At 52.0% G+C, this 21,223-nt stretch overlaps 2 protein-coding genes across 5 annotated transcripts in view; both read left to right on the forward strand.

The window, feature by feature from the left end:
- Positions 1 to 6,277, forward strand: part of EIF4G3 (eukaryotic translation initiation factor 4 gamma 3) — a 41,866-nt gene extending 35,589 nt beyond the window's left edge. Inside the window, 10 exon segments of the mRNA XM_042480246.1 lie at positions 135 to 358; positions 740 to 855; positions 1,183 to 1,355; positions 1,491 to 1,616; positions 1,887 to 1,968; positions 2,348 to 2,446; positions 2,674 to 2,820; positions 3,359 to 3,440; positions 4,156 to 4,302; positions 5,061 to 6,277. Coding sequence (XP_042336180.1) covers positions 135 to 358; positions 740 to 855; positions 1,183 to 1,355; positions 1,491 to 1,616; positions 1,887 to 1,968; positions 2,348 to 2,446; positions 2,674 to 2,820; positions 3,359 to 3,440; positions 4,156 to 4,302; positions 5,061 to 5,242 — 1,378 coding nt within the window. The 3' untranslated portion in view covers positions 5,243 to 6,277.
- A 2,422-nt stretch (positions 6,278 to 8,699) lies between these two features.
- HP1BP3 (heterochromatin protein 1 binding protein 3) lies at positions 8,700 to 21,197 on the forward strand. Of its 4 annotated transcripts, XM_042480257.1 has the most exons (13): positions 8,841 to 8,963; positions 13,141 to 13,313; positions 13,739 to 13,841; positions 14,058 to 14,208; positions 14,605 to 14,764; positions 15,012 to 15,155; positions 15,245 to 15,325; positions 15,517 to 15,665; positions 17,027 to 17,117; positions 17,240 to 17,399; positions 19,144 to 19,255; positions 19,415 to 19,543; positions 19,887 to 21,197. In XM_042480257.1, exons 2-13 carry the CDS (start codon positions 13,227 to 13,229, stop codon positions 20,218 to 20,220), a joined length of 1,701 nt encoding a protein of 566 aa, XP_042336191.1. In that variant the 5' UTR covers positions 8,841 to 8,963; positions 13,141 to 13,226; the 3' UTR covers positions 20,221 to 21,197. The 4 variants fall into 4 exon arrangements, with proteins under 4 accessions (XP_042336189.1, XP_042336188.1, XP_042336191.1 ...); XM_042480254.1 differs by lacking the exon at positions 13,141 to 13,313 and having other exon boundaries at positions 8,706 to 8,963; XM_042480256.1 differs by lacking the exon at positions 8,841 to 8,963 and having other exon boundaries at positions 11,653 to 13,313.
- The last annotated feature ends 26 nt before the right edge of the window (positions 21,198 to 21,223 follow it).

The raw sequence follows: 21,223 nt of genomic DNA on the forward strand, positions 1-21,223 counted from the left end.
GAGAAATTCTCTTTGTTTTCTGTTCACTGCATGATGCCTGTGTTGGCTTTCATTTGGAAATCATCTATGAGGTGGCCTTTCCAACAGTGACCAGGGCCAGGACTTTGCCTGTAAAATGCCTTTCCCTTCCACAGTCGAGGGAGCACAGGGAGGGAGAAGAACGACAAGCTGCTGCCCTCTTCCATTTCCCGGCCCAACACCTTCTTGCGGGTCAGCGGTAGCAAAGAGCAGCTCCTGGACAACCAAGCGCAAGAGGAGCAGCGGAGGGAGATGCTGGAGACTGTCAAGCAGTTGACAGGCGCCCTGGAGAGCGACCGGAACAGTGCCGAGGCCGAGAGAAATAAAGCCAAGGAAACGGGTGAGAGTCAGCTTGGGTCATTTCGTTCGCTTGGTGCCATAGTAGTTTCTGAGCTGAAATGGTGGCCTTCTAGGATGGAGCCCTCTGTCCAGTGCCTCTCTCCCTTTTGAGGGTAAAGCACTCAGTCTGGTGTGTCTGACGACTTGGGCTACGAAAAGGCCTGGGAGAGATTTCTGCTTGTCTGGCTGTTGGTTTTGCCATAGAATGGGAAATGATGTGCATGTAGATTATGAAAAGAACTGGTTTAAAGAAAATGGCGTTGTGTGTGTCAAACTGCCTTTCTAGGCTCAGGAGAGGTTTGGGTGTTTGTGTTTGTTTTCTTCCAGCGGAGAAAGTTTTCTATATCTCATATTTGACCCCCAATGTCCCCTTCCTTACCAGCCAAGCCCGAAATTCCCACATCCCCCTCCCAAGGAAAGCCTGCATTGTCAGAAGAGGAAATAGAGAGAAAGTGCAAATCTATCGTTGATGAATTCCTGCACATTAATGATTATAAGGTAAGTAGAGCCGATTTTGCGGCGTTTGTGCAGAAGGGGCATGGTGCTGTTTCCTCCCTTTTCGTTCTCTCTCTTTTTCACAGTCTCTTGGAGGCTTTCAGCACACACCTTTCTCATGTTCTTGGCCCTGACTCTTCAGGGCCTGGCATACCTGCAGCTAAAAGCAAGAAGCCCTTGCCTTCGCACGGCATCTGTGCATGGGCAGGGATGGAGGGTTTTAATGCAAGGGAAAGGACCTCTCTACCCTGCTGCAGGATCTACCAGCCATAGACAAAAAGGCACCCATTCTCTGCCCCTGCCCCGTCTCCTTTTGTGTTCTCTACATAGGAAGCAGTGCAGTGTGTGGAGGAGCTCAGTGTGCCAGGCATGCTGCCTGTGTTTGTGCAAGTTGGCGTGGAATCCACCCTGGAGAGGAGCCAGATCACCAGGGATCACATGGGCCAGTTGCTGTATCAGTTGGTGCAGTGTGAGAAGCTGAGCAAGCAGGACTTCTTCAAGGGGTTGGTAGTCTGCCAGGGAAGGAAGGCAGGTCTCTGTGTATTGCTTTTCCCTTTCGTGGGCATTAACTGCAGGCTCTTGCTTTCGGCAGCCTTCCAGGCAGACGGCGCCTTCAACCACTTGACTTTCTCCCATAGGTTTGCGGATACCTTGGAGATGGCGGATGATATGGCTATCGATATCCCCCACATTTGGCTGTATCTAGCTGAATTGGTGACGCCAATGTTAAAAGAAGGAGGAATCTCTATGAGAGAACTTCTGACGTAAGCAGGGCCCTCTCTTTTATAGATGCTGCCCAAACTTCAGACCCTGAAATCCTCTCAATGTATCAGTCAGGGAGCCAGTCTGCTCTCCGTTGTTCGGTTGTTGTAAGGACTGAAGCCACAGAGGGTAGTGGCTCCTATCAGTTACCTGCCTGCCAGTCCTGGCCAGCTGTGGATGCCGGGTTAGAGGAGTAGGACGCCTTTTATCCTTCCCGCTGTGGCCTGTGGCCCAGTGATGAAACTGACCCTTTTGTTTCTCTTGTGTTTCAGAGAATTTAGCAAACCCTTACTTCCTGTGGGAAGAGCTGGCATCTTGCTTTCTGAAATATTGCACCTTCTATGCAAACAAATGGTAAGTGCTTGTAGATCTGTGTGTGCATTTACTTATGCATGTGTAAGAGAGATGGGTAGTCAGGGGACCTCTGTGCAGAAAGCAAGGCTTCTGTGCAGGTACTTGGCATTAACAGTTTGGCCCAACTAGGAGAGAGCAGCCTGCTCTCAGAAAGCAGTGAGTTCTTGGGTGGCTGTTTGGACTCAGTCCTGAGGCTTCTGCAGCCACATTCAGTTGAGCCCTCCTGGGAGAAGTGTTGGCTGCAGTGGGCCTTTGGGTTGGACCACATGGCACCCAGGTTGGGAGTGTGAGGCCCAGGTTTGCCTTGCAGTCTCAAGGCTGGCTTCCTCCATTTTCCCTGCTGGCCCTTCACAACCCAGCAAGTCGTTTTGTCTTTTAGAGCCATAAGAAAGTGGCAGCCTTATGGAGGGAGGCTGGCCTCAGTTGGAAAGACTTCTTACCCGAAGAGGAGGATGTCCACACCTTTCTCACGGAGCAGGTGAGTCGGGTCACGTTTTGGTCCGGCTAGATGAAATATGAGGACCCCTCTTGGCTTTTCTTCTATCATAGAGTGCTGCTTCTGTCTGAACAGATGCTAAAGCGTTGCTCCCTGTCGGGGTGGCGGGTGGGGCGGTGGTAACATTTCATTTTGTCCCACAGCAATGTTTCTCAGGAAAAGCTCATGCCACGTTTTTTCCTAAGCTGCCTTCTCTTGTGATGCTACAGAAGTTGGACTTCACAGAGACTGACAGTTCCAGTTCCTCAGAAGCACTTTCAAAGAAAGAACTCTCTGCTGAAGAGCTGAACAGACAGTTGGAGAAACTCATTGTGGAGGACAAAGCAAACGACGAGCAGATCTTTGACTGGGTAGAGGTATAAGACCCACATCCACACAGACACACCACCAGCGCACTCCTCAGGGGTGCTTCCTCCCAGCCTTCTCCCAGGGAGGCAGAGCCGCCTTTGGGGCAGGGCAGGGCAGGGCAAGGGCAAGTCACCTCTTTCTGCCTCCATCCCCATTTGGACACCAAGCTTCCCTTAATCCCCCGGTGGATGCCTTTCAATAGATGCAATAGTTACTGGAGAGGCCTCTGCCACCAGAACAGCATTCTCCTGCCCTGATCCTGAGCCTAGCTAGGGCTAGGAAGAGGAATCCTGGCACTGATGGCTGCAGAGTGCTTTGAGACGGTGAGGCTTATGCGCCACTGGAGTGTGACTCAAGCGCAGCCGGCCGTGACAGTGGAAGGCAAGCAGTCAGATGAAGGAGAGCCTCTTGGGGAGCATGGATTTGGGAGAAAGTGGTCTCGCGCATGAGCTTCCTTAGGCTTTGCCAGCAGCCGGCTCCCCAGAAGAGGCGCTCTCTCCTGCAGCCAGTGTGCTTTTTAACTTGTGCCCGTCCTCTTGATTCCAGGCTAATCTAGATGAAAGCCAGATGAGTTCACCTACATTCCTTAGAGCTTTAATGACAGCAGTTTGTAAAGCAGCTATTATAGGTGAGTGGCACTGCGCACACGGAGGATCATGCGCCTGTGGGTCTTGTGGGTTTGGACTGGTTGCCGCTGTTTCTTTTTTAAGCGTGCCTGTGTTCCTTGTTCATCCATTCCTCCCACAAGTGGAAGTGGTGACTCACTGGAACAGTCCCAAGTTGTCCTCATCATAACAACAACAACAACAGCAGCAGCAGCAGCAATAATAATAATAATAATAATATTAATAATAAACTGCTATTATAATTACAATTCTTGCTGTTGTTGTTAAATAAAATCAGTGGGGAGGGAGGATTCTGTATGGCTCCTTTGGCTCCTTTCCATCTAATTTGGAATTGTGTGGGTTGAAAAGTCCCTGAGATGGATGGATGGATGCTCTTTTTGTGTGTTTTAAAGCATACGGGTTTTAATAACGTGTAAGGTGCCTTGAGTCCCAGTAATGGAGGGGAAGTAGGATATAGATGAATAAAATGATTATTATAACAATCATAGGTTGGGGTGGGATGGAAAGAGAGAAGCAGGAAGGGTTCTCTTCTTTCCATCTGTAGAGAGAGAGGGAGATGTCTAGAGAAAGGGCTGTTCAGAGATGCCAAGGGCAGGCTTTCAGGAGCGCCAGTTCTTTGGCTGCCTCCTTCCTTCTCTGCTGAGACAGATTCTCTTGCCGCCTTCTTTCCTGGCCAGCCTTAAAGAAAGGCTCACGTGGAGTTCTTCTCTCTTCTAGAGGATAGTTCTAGCTTGCGAGTGGACACTGCTGTCATCAAGCAGAGAGTGCCGATCTTACTTAAGTATCTAGACTCGGACACAGAGAAGGAACTACAAGCACTTTACGCACTACAAGCATCAATAGTAAAACTTGATCAGCCTCCAAGTAAGTCTGCCGCACGGTTGGGTGGGGGCCACAAGGGTTTGAGTCTGATCTGTATAAAAGGGAGGGGAAGGTGCCTGACTGCACTGGGGGGGGGGGGGCAGAGGCCAGTTTGCAGTTTGGTTTCCTTGGGTTGCATGGTTCAGCTTTTGCTGGCTAGGAGGAACCCACCTGAAACCCTGGCAGGCCCCCATTGGGGTTTGTCTGAGGATCAGTGTCAGCCACTTGGAAGTGTACCCCTGTTTGAGCCCAGTCTCCTTCTTCTCCTCCAGAGGAGACCCAGAGTAACAGAGGGGCATGGGATGCGTAGTGACACACCGAAGTGTCCCTCCAGTGTCAGACCATTTGCCTGTTTTCATTGGAAAGCTGCTTGCAGTCTTGTGGGTCTGGGTGCCAAGCTTGCCCCAGTGGTCCCTGGGGTCCTCTTTCAGTTCAGGCTGCGCTGATGGAGATTGTCATGCAGAATGCAGGCAGCTGGATGGAAGGCAGGCCTCCTTCCCAGAGGCCTTTCTGGGCAGCAGTGAGACCCATTGCCTCCCAGCCTTGCCTTGCCTTGCCTTGCTTTGCCTGCCCAGCCGCAAGAGACTGAACTGAACGGCTCAGTAAAACGCAAGACTAGGCCAGGCCTCAGAAGGGCCACTCTCTGTGTTCATTTCTGAGCTTTGGGTGGGGGCTTTTGGGGCCCCTGCTTTGGCTGCTGGCCTCAACATTTTTACCCCAGGCCTGCTCTTCTCTCCCTCCCTTCCTCCCTGCTGCCGCAGATTTGTTACGGATGTTTTTCGATTGCCTGTACGACGAGGAGGTGATATCGGAGGATGCCTTCTACAAATGGGAGATCAGCAAAGACCCTGCGGAGCAGAACGGGAAAGGCGTAGCACTGAAGTCGGTCACGGCGTTCTTCACGTGGCTCCGAGAAGCCGAAGAGGAGTCGGAGGACAACTAAAACTGAATGCAGACCATTAAAACTGAACAAACAGACCCTCCCCTCAAAAGAAAAAAGAATAAAAATCCCAATTTAAGTATTTTTGTAAGAACCCGTTTCACGTCTCGGCCAATCACAGTGCAGCAAGGCCAATTCTCGCGCGCCCAAGCCCCCTCCCCCTTGTGCACGAATGGGAGCGGGCCAACGGGAAAGAGAGAGGAACGAGGGAAGGAAGGAAGGAAGGAGTGCAGGGCGATCATGGAGGACAAGAGGAGAGGAACGTGAGGTCCGCTTCCACTTCAGAGCGGAGGGCAGGAGCACGACACCGAAACACATCTCTTATTTATAGGGGAAAGAAGTCATCATCATCATAATCCCTTTCTTTTTCAGTTTCAGTCTTTTCCTTTTTCAACAAGGACTCATACTTTGGAAAGAAGCAAATCCGTTCAGACACACAGAGAAAAGCCAGAACCTTTAATTTATTATTTCGAGAACTGCAAATGCCAGTGTCATTTTTTTTAAAGTTGCAGTTTCTGTCTCAAATTGTATAATAGGCAAAAGCAAAAAGGCAGAGGAATTAATGTCCCTCCCTTTCAGACCCAGCTCAGTTTTGTTTCAAAGCACAGCCCGCTGTGTCATAAATGCGCCAGAGAGACCAGGCAGACGGACGCCTTTGGGTTTTGTAGAGGAGAAAATGGCCACTGGATCTTTCCCGCCCGCCTCCAACATTGAAAACGAGCGACAGAAGTGGAAGCGAAGGAACCGCGTTCGAGAAGACGGCTGCGGACCAGACTGCTTGGGAAAGGATGAACTCGCACAACGCCAAACAGTGCTACCCTGGAAGCAGAAGAAGAAGAAAGCAAGGAAGGAAGAGAAGAGCAAAGTACTAGCGATACTTTCAGAACCTTTAGAGCAACTTTAAAGCTTGTAAATACATAGAACAAATATTTAAAAGAAGAAGAAGAAGAAGAAGAAGGAAGAAATTGACTCGATACTATTTCTTTTCACTTTCAAAATATAAAGAACAAAATAAAGACAAACCTTGCAAGTTTAAAAGAGCGGGCGGTGGCTTTCTCTTTCGACGGCAGCGGAGGGCGATGGACGGAGCTGCCACCCCAAGAGAGGGTCCGCAATTGCCCCCGGGGGGCTGCCTGGCCGTGGGGGGGTCCTGGGCCAAAGGGAGTGGGGGGGACCTGTGGTTGAAGGTTGCCCTTTCTGTGGGTCTCCCTGGTGCAGCCCCAGGAGCTGCCTGGAAAGAGGGGCCTCCTGAGAAGGCCTCTTGCTGCACAGGCCTTGCCTTTCTCTCTCTTTCTCTCTCTCTCTCTCTGAGGCGGAAGGTGTAGGTCGTTCTTGGTGTCAGGCTTGGTCCCAGAGGGCTGCCTCCCCAGAGACCCCTCCAGGGAAGGCCTTGGGAAGGGGGCACCCCTTTGTTCTCACTGGGACAACTTGGCTGTGCCGCATTGGAAAAGAGGTTGCAATGCCTGGCTGTGCTGGGTTGTTCCTAGCAAAGTCCTCATAGCGTATCATTGGCGTGATAGCATTTGCAGGGCTGTGTGTGTTTGGTGTATTTCCATTTCAGGATGGTGGGGGATTGCAAATGGTCCCTAAGCAGCGTATCGGAGCTGGAAGAGGGAGAGGCTGGCTGAGTGGAACTGACCTCAGGAACCAGGCCCTATACTGAGGAGACTCAAGGGAGCCCCTGCTTTGCAGTCTCCTAAGCCTTCTCACGCCTCTGTCTCTTGCATTGGGAGAGCCAGGGATGTTGTAGGGGAATGGGCATGCATTTGCTGGGCAGTCCTTTTCAGTGCTTGGCTATGAACAAAGCAGGGAATAGAAGAGGTGTGGGGTGTTGTATCTTCCTTGCAGAAATGGCTTTCTCTGAGCAGCGAATGCCTCTCCCAGCGTCCGAAGGGACCCTCGGGGCAAGAGGAGCCGCGGAGGTAAGTGACTGGACAGGCGTCCATTCTCCAAAGTGGGTTTGGGAATGTCCAGGTGGCCGATTCGTATTAAGGCCTGGGTTAGCTGTTGGTTTTGCTCCGTGTTGCTGTGTTCCTCCAAGTTGGTTCTCTCTTGTGGCAGCCCAGTCTCCCAGAGCTTTCTTGGATAGCTTTCATGGCGTCATGGTTTTCAGGATAGGAAGCCAATGGGTGACCCTTGGGCCAGAAGTCACTCTCTCAGCCTCCGCAGGGGAAGGCAATGGATTGTGTCTTCAGCACTGTGTGAATTGACAGGGCTGTATAAATCAAGCTTAATAACAACAAGAATCATCTTGCCAGCCATTGGGTCGCCATAAGCTTGAAATAGCATGAAGGGACACAGCAGCCGCAGCAATGCCACGGATGGCTCTGTGTTGGCACTGGAGCTAATCGGTGTGACTCTGGGTCGCTGTCTTTGTGCGAACGGACGCAAGCCAGAAGGGCCAAAATTCACTGTTAAGATTATAGACTTCTACCCAAGAATAAGTCTAGAAAGCTTAGTACAAAGGAGACCTGACCCAAAGCCCTGGGTCCGACTTCCACAGGTCCATAGTTTTGGCCCCAGAACCTGCTGTCTAATTCTCAGTCATGCACATAAACACACATATATACATGCTATGTGTGTATATATATATATATATAGAGAGAGAGAGAGAGAGAGAGAGAGAACCGGCTCTCCTTGCAGAATTATATACATGTAAATATATATATGAATATGTATACTATACAATCCTGCTTCTATAATTCTGAGAGGAAAAGTATAATACATATCTGTGTAATTGTACATCTCATATATCTGTATCTACTGTATCTATAGTTGTGAAAGGGAAATGGTTGCAGTTAGAGACACACTTAAGGCCATTTTCCTTGCAGATTGACAGGAGCAGAAGAGACCCATATACAGTACCTAATAGCTATGTATATCTATCTCTGTGCTTCTAAACCCAATGTCTATATTCTGAGGTTTCTAGAGAGAGAAAGGCAGTTTCCCTTTCAGAGTCAGATGATGTATTTGTGTTTTGTGTGACGACAGCATTTCCCTCCTTCATCTGCCAGGAGCCCAGGGACTACAACTCCCATCATCCCTCTCGGCGTGGGAGGCGCAGTGCCCTTTGGGGGCTGTGCTTCTGAAGCGGGGGACACAACCCTCGGCCTTATTTCCCGGCCTTTATTAGCATTCATCATTTCAATGGACTTCGTGTGAGGAAGAAGGCTCTGGTTTTTCTGAGGTGATAAGAGCCGCCTCAGGGACCGGAAGCGCACTCTCAGGAGGAGGGCTACTTCCGTTTCCCGCCAAGCGGAGGACAACCGTTGCTCTCTCAGCTGCGCGCGCATCCCAGGCCAGACTGCGCATGCCCCGCCCACTGGCCCCTCCTCCTGCGCCTGAGTGTTTTTGTTCAGAGCGGAGGAGCATTGGGCACGCCCACGTCCAGTGCGCCTGCGCGCGAGGCGCGTCTCCCATTGGTCCTGAGGCGCAAAGGTCGAGGTGGGCGTGGCCGCGGCCCGGGCGTTCGAAAGGCGCTCGCGGGGCGCCCATTGGCCCTTGCCTCCCGTCAGGCCCCGCCTCTTCCTGCCCAGGTTCCCCTCCGGTTCCGCCGCCGCCGCCTCCGCTCGCGTCGTCGTCGCTGCTATCGCCGCCGCCGCCTCTTCCTCCTCCTTCGGCGCCGTCGCTATTGTCGAGGGCGCCGCCCGCCCGCCCTCCCTTCGCCAGAGAAAGCGAGCGAGCGCGAGAGGAGGAAGGTTGGGGGGAGGGCGCTCCTGAGGCGGTGAGTGACAAGAGGGCGTGGCCTGGGCGGCGGGGGCGGGGCTCCTTGGCACAGATAGGCCGCTATGCTAATATTATGCAAATGTCCGTGGTCCTGAGACGGGCCTGAGCGCCCTGAGAGTGCGCAGGCGCAGACACCTGTCGTGGGCGGGGCCTCAGGCCGGTCACTCACCTTGCCCTGGCCCCGCCCCCAGGTAGGCCCAAGGCCGGAAGGAAGTTTGCCCGCCTCTCTCTCTCTGTGTCTCAGTCTCTATGGTTGGCTGCAGTGTGAGAGCGCTCTCTCAGCTTCAGGAGGGCCTTAGGGTCGCCACTGGTAGGCTTCTGCTCTGCAGTGGCTTGAAGGCACACAAGACACACAGTGCTATGGGGTTGTGGGAGCTCTGCTCTGAGGCCACAACAAGAGTTCCCAGGATTCCACAGCAGCTAAAGCGGTGTCGAACCGGATTGCGCCTGTCAGGTGCAAAGCAGACTCACAGCACTGAAGTTCCTTTTCCCAAGGCTCCCCGGCAGCACTTGCCCCCTTCGACGAAAGCACTGAGGGAGCAAACGGGGCTCTAGAAAGGAAGAAGCCCTTCTTAGAGGCTCTGGGTCCTTCATTGGGGCCTCGTCCCATCCGCAGTCTGAGGCCGCTTTGCACGCTGTGGCTCTTTCCTGGGGAATGCTGGGATTTGTAGTTTTGCAAGGCCCTTGGCCTTCTCTGCCCAAGGCTGCCAGTGCCTCACAAAACTACAGATCCCAGGGTTCCGTGGGATAGAGCCATGGACACTAAAGCAATGGCCCACCGCTTTACTCCTGCATTGCAGTTGCACCCTTAGTCTGTGGCAAAGTCTGCTGCACCAAAGGCAGCAGAGAGTCCTCCGGTCGGTGCCTTTGGACAAATGTGTGTTTGGTGGAGAGAGCTCCTTCTCTGAGGACTCTGTTCGCGGGGCAAAGTCTTCCAATAGTCCAGTCCGGCTTTTGTCTGCAGAAGCCTGCATTCCCAGGCTTTGGTCCTGCAGGTGATTTTGGACTAGAACCATAGAGGCTTTTTTGTGGGGTTTGGGGCTTACGTTTCGCCAGCATCTGTGGCTGCCATCTGCACAGAATGATCTTTCGAACATCAGGACCATGGCCACACAACCCAAAAAACCCACAAGGAACAAATCACAGTTGGAAGAGACCCCCATCCAGCCCCCTTCTGCCATGCAGGAACTCACAGTCTAAGCACTCCTTGTGACCGACAGCCATCCAGACTCTGTTTAAAGACCCCCAAAGAAGGAGGGGTTTTTTTGGGGGGGGGGGTTCACTGGCAAATAGCACTTACCGCCAGGATGTTCATCCTAATGTTGAGGTGGAGCCAGGGGTTCTGGGGACTGAAGGCCAAAACGTCCGGTGGACCAAGGCTTGGGAATCGCTGGTCCACAGAGATGTCCAAGGCTTGACCAGACGGGTCCCTCTTGCAACGAATGGGGATGGAGGCAAGGGCTCAGTTCCATCCAGGGCTCCACAAGGCCCAGCGCATGGGGACAGCCCTCCCCAGAGAGCCCTTTTCCTGAAAGCAACGCAAGATCTGCTCACTGGCCTCCTATCAAGCCTGCTTCCCTCTGTCACAATTCAGGTGAGGCAAGCGGCTTTGGAGAATGGCAGACTCTGGGAGTTGGCCTTGCTGGAATTAGGATCTGTCCGTTTCTACTGTGAGCTTGAGGCTGAGGGCGAACCTGAATCTGCATCCTCTGGCTGTTGGAGGAGCAACCCTGTCTGTCACCAAAGCATTGGATTAAAGCCTCTGGGAGGCTCAAGGGTGCTGCCTTCTCTCGGTGTCTCCTTTGACTTCGGAAGTGCTTGTGGCTCTTGTTGAAGGGATTGGACTCTGGGCTAATGGTGTTTCTCACTCTCTGTCTGTAGAAAGCATCGGAGGCTTGACGCTTGCAGGCCTCATTGGCAGGTGTAGTTCTTGCGTGTGTGTGACACAAGTGCCTCAGGAGCAGAAAAGAGTCGGAGATGTCCTTTCTTTGGAGGAGGAGCCGTTTTGTAAAAGTGTCCTGGAGGCTTAGGAATCTCACATGCGAAGCCATATTGCTCCCACAGAAATATCTCCAAGGAAGTTGAAGGCTTTCATGGCCGGCAGCCATAGTTTTTGTGTGTTCTAGAAGAGTTTATTCCTGTCGTTTCGCCAGCATCTGTTTCTGACATCTTTGGAGAATGGAAGTGAGTGCGGTATGTATATATAACACACACACACACACACACACACACACTGTGTGACCCTGGGTTGAGAGTAGTGATTTCCATGTTAATATATGTATTGTCCTGTTTAACATGGAACTCACTCCTCACAACCCAGGGTCACACTGTACATATATGGACAGGTTGCTTACCTGTAACTGTGTTTCTTCGAGTGGTCATCTGCGAATTCACACAAATGGGTTATCCTGTGGCTGCACAGTTAGCTTCAGCACTGCGCAGGCGCAGTGAAACCCATTTGTATGATTTGCAGAGACCACAAAGAAGAAGGACAGGTTGCTTACCTGTAACAGTATTTCTTCGAGTGGTCATCTGCGAATACATACAAATGGGTTTCACTGCGCCTGCGCAGTGCTGAAGCTAACTGTGCAGCCACAGAATAACCCATTTGTGTGATTCGCAGAGACCATGAAGAAGAAATATATATACATACACACACCCTACTAACTTCCATGCCAGCCACAGATGCTGGTAAAACATCAGGAACAAACTTCTAGAACCTGGCCACATAGTCCAAAAAGCCCTCAAAAAACTATTTCCGAAGAACTTCTGAATGTTGTGTGTCAATGTTTTTCTTCCCGCCTTATAAGAAATGTAACCTGGGCATGGTGAGACTCATTTTTAGGCTTCCTCCCTTTCTTATCAGAACACCTGGGGAGAACCACCATCCCACCCCCTCAAACTGCTCCCCCAGAAGCCTTCCTCTTGTGATGGCTGCCTTCAGCCCTGGGCCTGGAAGCTGAGAGGGGTGTCCTCTGGAGAACACAAACACACACACCCTCCATGGAGCCTAAAGTGCAGGGAATTTGCCCAGCTGCGGTGGCATCTTCCTTCCCTCTCCCCTAAGTGTTTCTCCCTAAAGGGCTGTGGAGACCAGCCCCTCTTCCTCCGTTCTCCCCAGTGCCACCATCACACCAGTTGGGTCCTGTCTGGGGGAGGCTAGAGGAGCAAGGGCTGCTCTCCTCCTCCTCCAGGCACACAAATTCCTTCCCCTGGCATCCTGAAAAAGGTGGCCTGTGTTTTCCTCCCACCCCATTTTGGTTCTGTTTTTCCATGAGACCAGAGGCAGAGAGGCCCCACGGCCGGAGGGAGTCCTCTTTCCCTGGGCTCTTCTTCCCTGCGTGTCATGTTTCATGGGCTCTCCAAGGGAAGGAGCTCCGGGAGGCCCCTTTGGACTCCTTCCCTGTTAAAACAAAGTCCCCCCCCCTTTCACGCAAGGTGTTTCCTTTGTGCTTCTTTAGACCCTGGTTTGGGGGGGGGGTGAAGGAGGGCAGGCAGGTGTGTGCTTTTTAAAACTGGGCCAAGCCAACAGGCATAAACTGGGGGTGAGGGTGGGCAGCAAAGCAAGGCAGCCGTGACTCAGACAGGCTGCTTTGGGATCTCTTTTCAGGAACGGAGGAGGACAGTCTGCTCTCTGGTTTGTACGATTTTGCTCATCGCTCTGCATTGATGTCCTGCTGCCCTCCTCAGGCCTCTATGTGGCACATTGGCCTGTGAAAGGCCCTGGGAGAACACTAAAAGTGCCAAGAGTCTGAAGTGGCAGGAGGGGCCACATGGGGCCAGGGTCAGAGCGGCCTTTGGGATCGGCCCCTTGGCCAGCCCCATTCTGCGTGGGGCACAGCGGCGGTGGCTTGGCCTGGGTTTTCTGCTGGGCCCCTGCCCTCCATCCTTGTCCCGGTGGGTTTCTTTCCCTGTGCCAGCTAATGCAGCTTCTCCCCATGGTCCCTTTGCCCCTTGCTTGCTGAACAACCAAAATGAAGTTTACTGGCATCAGCCTCTGTGAAACTGATAAATGTTTGTGTTTTTCTTTGGTTTTATTTCCATAGTGTTCTATAGGGATGTAGATGTAGATCTGAAGGGTTTTTCTTTCTCTCTCTCTTACTCTTATTATTATTTTTCTTCTCCCGTTTGCTCTTGTTTACCCTCCTTCACACCCGATCTTTTCTGCACTTCAGGTGGTTAGGAAGTCTTCCCCCTTGAGGTTAAAAAGCTGGGGCTCCAAAGTGTTAACCCTCACCTTGGGGGCTAGACCTTAATTTAAATGGCGACCGATCTGCCCGAAGCTGATCCCACAGGCCGTAAGGCGCTTCCACTCTTAACGGGAGCTCCCTCGGACAAGTTGAGCGAGGTAGGGGCTGACCCTTCCCCACGCTCTGGCCCTTGGACTGGCTCGCAAGGGCTGCCCTGCGCTTCCTCCCCTGCTTCTAGGAGTCTCAGCTGGGGACCAGCAACCCACCCCGCCCCACATGCGCCTCCCCTCTCCCTCTCCCCACCTGTTATCCCTTGCCCCAACCTGCCTTCCCAGAAGCCTCCCCTCCCACTGGCTCCCTTGGCCCCTCGCATCCTTAACTGAAGCCCAAAGCCCGAGCCATGGCTCCCTTGCTAGCACCCAGCGGAAGCTGGAAACTGCGCTCTGCTGGATGAGCCAGAAGGCAGCTTGGAGGGGCTGGTGTTTAGTAGGCCTAGATGGTGGGCAAGGCCTGAGGAGGCTTCCTCGGCTGGGGAGCCCCAGCCCAGCAGTCCCATGACCCCTTGCTGTCCTTTCTCCTCCAGACAGTCGAAGACGGCACCATGCCAATCCGCCGGGCTGTGAACTCTTCTGCTCGGGAAACGCCTCCCAAAAGCAAACCTGCCAAAGAAGAGGAGGCCAAGCCAGGTAAAGCCATCTGGGGGGTCCCTGGTTCGCCCTTTCTCCACTGTTCCCAGTTGTCTGTCAAAATACATATTAATACATATTATCATTAAATAATGAAATATACCAAAATACTTCCCTCTGTGTGTGTTTTTCTCTGCAGTGGATGTTCAGTGTTTCCTTCTCCAAATCTAGCTGTTGCCTGTCACCTTCTTTTCTCCTCTTGGCTCACCCCCTCAGATCCTGATGCCAGTTCAGAGGAATCGGCCTCTACTGTGGAGGAACAGGAGAATGAGACTCCACCAGCCGCCTCTAATGAAGTGGAGCCACCAAAGGAGCCTGAGGCTGAAGAAAAGGGAGAGGCAAAGCCAGCCGAGGAAGCCAAAAAGGAGTAAGGAGTGGAAGCCACCTGGGCACCCTTGAGAGGGAAGGTGGGAGCAGGGCCTCCGTTTTGGTCAAGGCTGTACGTCACAGGGGTTCCCCAAAGGGCTTGGAGCAATTCCTGTGGGAGGCTCATGTTTAATTCCCAGCATCTCTGTTTTTAAAAAAGTGATGGGAGGACTCTTTCCTGCTTGAGGCAGCCCTGGAGAACCACTCCTGCCAACTCAGAGCAGGGCTTGATAGACCAGTTCTCTTCTCTTGTCTAGTGCTCCAGTTCCCAGCTTTCAGCTGTTTAGTGCCAATCCAAGATCCCCAAAGCTCTTCTCGGCCACATAAAATATCTTTGGGCTGCAGGATGTCCTGGCTGAATTTGGACCCTTCACTTCTTTTGTTCCCTTCTATAAAGAGAGAAGGATCCAGCTAAAGAGAAGGAGAAGAAAGTCAAGAAGACCATTCCTGTCTGGGCTACTCTTTCAGCCAGCCAGCTAGCCAGAGCACAGAAGCAAACCCACATGGCGGCTTCCTCCCGCCCCAAGATGGACGCCATTTTGATTGAGGCCATCAAGGTAAGGAGAGCATCTCTGGAGCAAGACTGATGGCGTAAAACGTTCCGTTTTGTCCCATGTTGGTGTAATGGGGAGACAAACAGTCCTGCCTGAGCAAAGGGAAAAGAACAGATATGACAATGTCCAGCAGGGAAGCCATCGTGAGGCAAAGCCAGCCCCTGTGCCCTGCCCCTTTTATTCAGCTTGCCTCAAAGCAGCCATCCCCTGCTTGCTGCCAACGTCCGCTCAGGGCTGATTTCTCTCTCAGGCTTGCTATCAGAAGGGTGGTGCTTCAGTCGTCGCCATCCGGAAGTACATCATCAACAAGTACCCTTCTCTGGAGCTGGAGAGGAGAGGCTTCCTCCTCAAACAGGCCCTCAAGAGGGAGCTGGAGCGGGGAGCCATACGGCAGGTAAGGGAGCCTCGGTGCAACAGCCTCTCTCACCCCATAGCAGAGGGAGGCCAGACACACGACTTTCCCACTTCTCTCCACTCTGCCAGGTGAAAGGAAAAGGAGCCTCTGGGAGTTTTGTGGTGGCCCCAAACTCAGGGAAAACAGGCCCCAAATCCAGGGATCGGAAGGTAAGGCTGATGAAACTTCACAGGCCTGGGACAGGAGCTCAGCCATGCAGAGGGAGGTTCAGCTGCCCAATGCTACTTGGGGTTATGAACTGGGCCTGTGTCAGTCTGTCTGTACTCCCCTCCTTGGGCCTGGAGAAGATCACACCAAGGGTCTCTGGCCTCTCAGAAAGAGGGTCTTCCTTGTCTTTCAGAGGAGCTCTTCAGGTCCAGAGCAGCAGGTGAAGCTGGAAGACGTCCTCCCACTGGCCTTCACACGTCTTTGCGAGCCCAAGGAGGCTTCCTACAGCCTGATCAAAAAATATGTCTCCCAGTATTATCCCAAGCTGAAAGTGGATGTGAGGTGGGTAGAGTGGAGCCAGGGGCCCCCTGACTTGTGGCCACCACGGTTTGTTTTCTCTGTCCAAGCCCTTTCTCCTCTGCGGAACAAGCTCAGGCCTCAGATATGTGAGCAGTGTGCTATGGGAGGTGGCCTGGCAGCGTGTGTTGAGGGTCCCATGTCTCCAGCTAAGGAGGAAGGGTAGGTGAGGAGAGGGACCATGAGCAAATGAATGCTCCCTGTGCAGAGGCCCTGCCCTGCTCCCTGTTCAGGCACCCCTTGGAAGCTCCAGTGGAAAGGGAGCTATCAGGGAAACAAGAAATGCTGAGTCCGATGAACAAATAGTTTGACACTGAATAAGAGGCATTGTCTTGGGGTATTCCTGACAGTGGTGTTAATTGAAATATATGTATATATATGTGTGTGTGTGTGTGTGTATCCTACCTCTACTGCTCTTTTTTTTTAAGAGGGAATCATAAAATGTGAGTTAAGCTTCCTGCATAGAGCTTAGCTTCGATCCTCTCAGTGGCCACACTTGAGCCCTCAGGCTCAGATTCATGGCCGGCCCGCTGGTCTGCTTTTGGTCAGGCCAGGCTGGAGGGAGAGGGAGAGGAAGGAGGGATAGTTTAACCCAAAACTAGTAAGATGTTGAATGAAGAAACTAGTTAAGGAAAACAGTGTGCCAAAACTGACACATAAGTACAAGAAAAATAAAACTTGTTTTACAGTAAGATGAAAAAATAACAGAAGAAAATCGATTGTACAAATGACTCTTTGAAAGATGCATAGTCACATACTATCAAAAATTGGTTGGTATGAGAAGTGGATTGAACAAGAAAACTGTTGACTTTAGGAATTATATACACACACACACACACACACACACGCACGTACGTATCCGCTCTACCGTAAATCCAAACTACAAGGTTAATATATAATCTGGGGGAGGGGAGGGGGTAAGGATTTTAAAACCAAAAAAGAAAAATCATTTGGATGAACAGAATTTGAAAACACACAGGAATTTTACATATCCCTAAGCAGAAAGTGATGTATGAAATGTCTTTATTATTTTGTTATGCCAATCTCTCTTGGCTTACTGAGATATAGAAGTTAATAAAAAATCCTTACCCATAACAAAAAAGCCCTTGTAGCAGAGAGCTTCTGAGTTTCTGTGCTCATCCAGCCCTTGGCCCAGAAGCAGAAGCATCTCCCTTCTGCTGTCGGAGGCTGCGTTTCCATAGAGAGCTCTCAGCTGAGGCTCTCTTCCTGTCCTTGGCAGGCAGTCAAGGCACTTTGGAGCTGTGCTTCCTGCAGCCAGGAAGAGGAAGGTGCCCTAGGGTCCCACCAAAGTGGCATTAACAGAGCTGCTGCCTTCCCTCCCATAGGCCCCAGTTGCTGAAGAATGCCCTGCAGAGGGCAGTGGAGAAGGGCCAGCTGGAGCAGATCACAGGCAAAGGAGCATCTGGAACATTCCAGGTGAGGCATCCCTGCCAGGGGTCAGCTGGGAGGATTTCAGGATTATTTGGAGACCCCCCACCTCACTTTGGAGGACCCTCTTTCTCATACTGGTTTTTTTTGGGGTTTGTTTTTAAAAACAGCTGAAGAAGTCTGGGGAGAAGCCATTGCTGGGTGGGAGCCTGATGGAGGATGCCATCCTCTCTGCCATTGCAGCCATGAACGAGCCCAAGACCTGCTCCACCACCGCTCTGAAGAAATATGTTCTGGAGAAGCACCCGGGGTCAAACTCCAGTTTCCAAGGTAGGAGGAAAGACACAAACACACAACTGTCTGCAAGCACAGTGAGGCAGGGAGCTGCACAGCACTGTCCCTGATAGGAAAGCCCTTCATTGTCCTCCACAGGTCACTGACAGTTTGAGCAAGCTCTAGCTTTACGATGGTGACCAGCGGTTTTGGGGGGGGGGGACTGAAAGATTGGTGGACAGACCTATCACTGACTGCCTGAGAGGAAAAAATGGAGATTGCATTGTAGATCAAGTATGGGGAAGAGTGAGGGCCTCCTCTTTCTCTAGGGTGGGCGTTCCATAGGGAGAGAAAAGGAGGTACGATGCCCTGTCAACACACACACACCTCATATCATAACTGGCAATGGTCTGGAGATGCATCTCCCCCATTCCTTTGTACTCCCCAGAACCACCCCTGCCACCCTACGCTTTCTTTCCCTTTCCCAAGACTGGAAGGGAGAGTTTCCTTGCCAAAGAAGACAGTGGGGAAATGCCAGGTTTTATTATGTGAGCCCTCTCTGTGCCCAGATCTGCTTTGATTTGGATTTCCTGCATGGCAGGGAGTTGGACTGGATGGCCCTTGCGGTCTCTTCCAACTCTATGATTCTATGATTCTAAGGACAGCATCAGAGAGAAAAGTTGGTGCTTTCCCCCCAAATTAAGTCTTGAAGGTTGATCAATGGATGGATGGATCAGGAGATAGTTAGTCATGGAAGAATTAACTTAGGAAGGGAATTAGTTCCTATTTTTGCTGTCAGCTCCTCCTTTCCAGAATCCAGTAGCATCCCTCAGGCTAGCTTCTCAACTTGAGCTTTTGTGAACATTATTTATGGCTGCATCTGAAAAAGTGGGTTGATATCCACAAAAACTCGTGCTGAAAGGAACCATTAGTGCAAGGGCTGCTACTAGATTCCTTCTACACACATACACAGAATGCTACCCATTCGCTTTTTCGAGGTGGTTGTACAGCTGCAGCTCAGGTTGCAAAGTAGCTGGTTGATGATGATCCCATGTAGGAGCTTGCATGGTGCGTGGGTTTGTGTGTGTGTTAAAGTGCCTGCTCTTGGAAATTGCCACGTCTTGGCAAGAATGAATGCTTTTGATGGAAGCCATCCATTCAATTATCCAAGCAGGCTCCCTTCTAGATGGCGTTTCCAGGGGGCTGTTCTCTCTCTGCCAGGAGAAGGCCGTGGGCTGCTGTTCTGAGCACAGCCTCTCCCTGTTATTATTAGGCATCAGCAAAAGAAAGATCGTTGGTTGGGCTGTGCCTTGGTCTCCTTAGCAAGCCAGCTCCTGAAAGAAAGTCAGCCGGGGAGGGGAACCCACTTTTGCTCTCAGAATAAGAAGCAGGGATGAAGGGGAGGGGAGAGAAGAAATCAGGGATCAAGTCTTGGCATATTTTAACCTTTGTCTGGGCAGATTACCAAGACCTCCAAACCTTCCATGGAGTACCTCAGTCTGTGGTATTTTCTGACCCCCGTGAGAATTTCTATATGTTGCCTGGTATAAAGATGCTCTGGGTGCACAGGAGTGTTGGCGGAATCGAGTTTTCTGCAGTTTCCAAAATCATTCCCCAGGAGGCTTTGCAGGGAGATGCATAGAGATATAGCATATTTCATAGCATATTTCATGAAAATAGGCCTTCAGATGAGTATGACTTGTGCCAGGGCAGGATGAGGGCAGTGTTGTGCTTTTGGTCCTATTGCATGACAAGGCCCCTCCATTCCTGGCTGATGCCCCCTTTCTCCCCTCCCCCCCAGTCCACCTCCTGAAGAGGACCCTCCAGAAGTGCGAGAAGTACGGCTGGATGGAGCAGATCTCCGGGAAGGGCTTCAGCGGCACCTTCCGGCTCTGCTTCCCCTATTACCCCAGGTAACAGCTGTGGCTCTCCAAGCCCCTTTAGTAGCCGGAAGCCCTTCTATGGTGGGTGGGTGGGCCTGGGCCTGGCTCCTGAGCCTGCAAATGGGGGGCGGGGGGCGGTGGGGGTCCTGCTGCCTCTGAGTTGTTTTCCTCCCCCTCCAACCCCCACAGCCCTGGCATTCTGTTCCCAGAGAAACAGAAAGCACAGGATTCAAAGGAAGAGGAGTCTGAGGAGGAAGAAGAGGAGGAGGAAGAGTCCGAGGAAGAATCCGAGGAAGAAGAGCCACCGCCAAAGAAAAGGTACTGAGGGTGGGGGCAGGGAGAACAGTGGCAGCCAAATTTGGTCCTCGGTAAGAAATGCTGGAATTCAATGCCCCTTCAAGTCTTCTTTCTTAAAAACTTGGGTGGGGGAGCAGAAGAAGTCATCAACCATCCAGGTTCCCAGTGAGAAGGCATGGGGAGGCCTACAGTTCTTCCTCTTTGTGGCAGTCTGGTACTTTTCCTGGCAGCAAAGGCGTGTGTAGCAGTCCCAGCCGCCACCTGGATGTGTGGGTGGGCAGGGGAGGAGATGCTGCTCTCGGCTGCCCTGGGAAGGAGCCTGAGCTGACCTTCTCTGTCTCCCTCTCCCTCATCCCTTCTGCAGGATGCAGAAGCGGCCCCCTCCGAAGGCCCGGAACCGGGCGCCCCCCTTGGCTAAACGGCGGGAGGGCAAGCCCAAGCCTCGCAAGGCCCCCCTGGCCCCTCGTGGGAAAGCCAAGGCCCCTGCCAAGAAGGCCAAGCCCCCTGCCAAGAAGGCCAAGCCGGCACCCCCAACTCCTCCGCCAGCAGCCCCTGCCCGCATGGCCACCAAGAGCCTCTCGGGCAACAGCCCTGCTGCCCCTAAGAAGCCGGCCGTGAGCCCCAAGAAAGACCTGAAGCCCTCCAAGGCCAAGAAGAGCAAGCCTTCCATGCGGAAGTCCCTGCGGGCAAAGAAGTAGGAGCCCCCTGGCATTGCCTCTGAGGAAGCCACGCTTGTCTGATGAGTACAACACACGGCAGCGCATCTTAGTTCTGGCGCTTAAACATCCCACCTCTTCTCTCTCTCTCTCTCTCTCTCTCTCTCTCTCTTCTCCCCTGCTTTCCCCCCTCTTCTCCTTGGAGCAGCAGGGAGAGTGAAGCAGAACATCCAAGTGAGCCCTCCCATGCAAGCCTTTCTGTTAGAGCTAGGTTACCCTCCCTGTGCCTTTCCGTTCTCTCCCCTTCTTCCTTTTCCCTTCTTTCCTTCCTTTCTTTGCTCCCTCCTCTCTCTCTCTCTCTCTCTCTCTCTCTCTTTCTTTCTTTCTTTCTTTCTTTCTTCTCCCTCAAACCAATCACCAGTAACATAGGACTGTTCTTTGAGGAAAAAAAAAGAAGAGTAAACTGTACAGGGTGCATCTTGAAATTTTGGCTTTTGAAACTGGTTGCAAAGATTTTTATATTTTTAGAATGTGGAAATGGGTCCCTGGGAAGAAAAGGAACTGCTCTCCAAAAGACCCTTCTCCCCCTCCCCATCCATGGGGTGCCTTGCATCAGTCTTGCAGGCCAGCGACTCCCCCATCCCCATCCCTGCCCTGCCGGTCTTCTCAGAGAAGAGCGAACGGTGGCAGGTGACCCGGAGCAGGACCGGAGTCCTGCTGATGCCTTCTTCATAACCTTAGTGTGCAAGTGCTCTCTTCTGCTAGCCTAGTTGTTCCCCGCAGTGTCTTTCTTTCTCCCCCTCCCCGCCTTAAAACCCAAGCCTACATGAAAGTCGTCTTGAATCCAACTTCAGAAACGCTGTTCTTTTGAAAAGGAAAGAACTCCTGGGTTTTTGTCACTTGTTTGCTCCTCTCTTTTTTAAAAAAACGAAACAAAATGTCAGAGAAGGATCTGATTGCTATCGTAGAGCCATTCAAGTGAGGAACATGCTGTTTGCTGAAATAAAAAGTAGACTGACGCCTGTCTTGGGTATCATCTTTTGTC

Source organism: Sceloporus undulatus, chromosome 7 (genome assembly GCF_019175285.1).
Source record: "Sceloporus undulatus isolate JIND9_A2432 ecotype Alabama chromosome 7, SceUnd_v1.1, whole genome shotgun sequence".
NCBI classification, from domain to species: Eukaryota; Metazoa; Chordata; class Lepidosauria; order Squamata; family Phrynosomatidae; genus Sceloporus; species Sceloporus undulatus.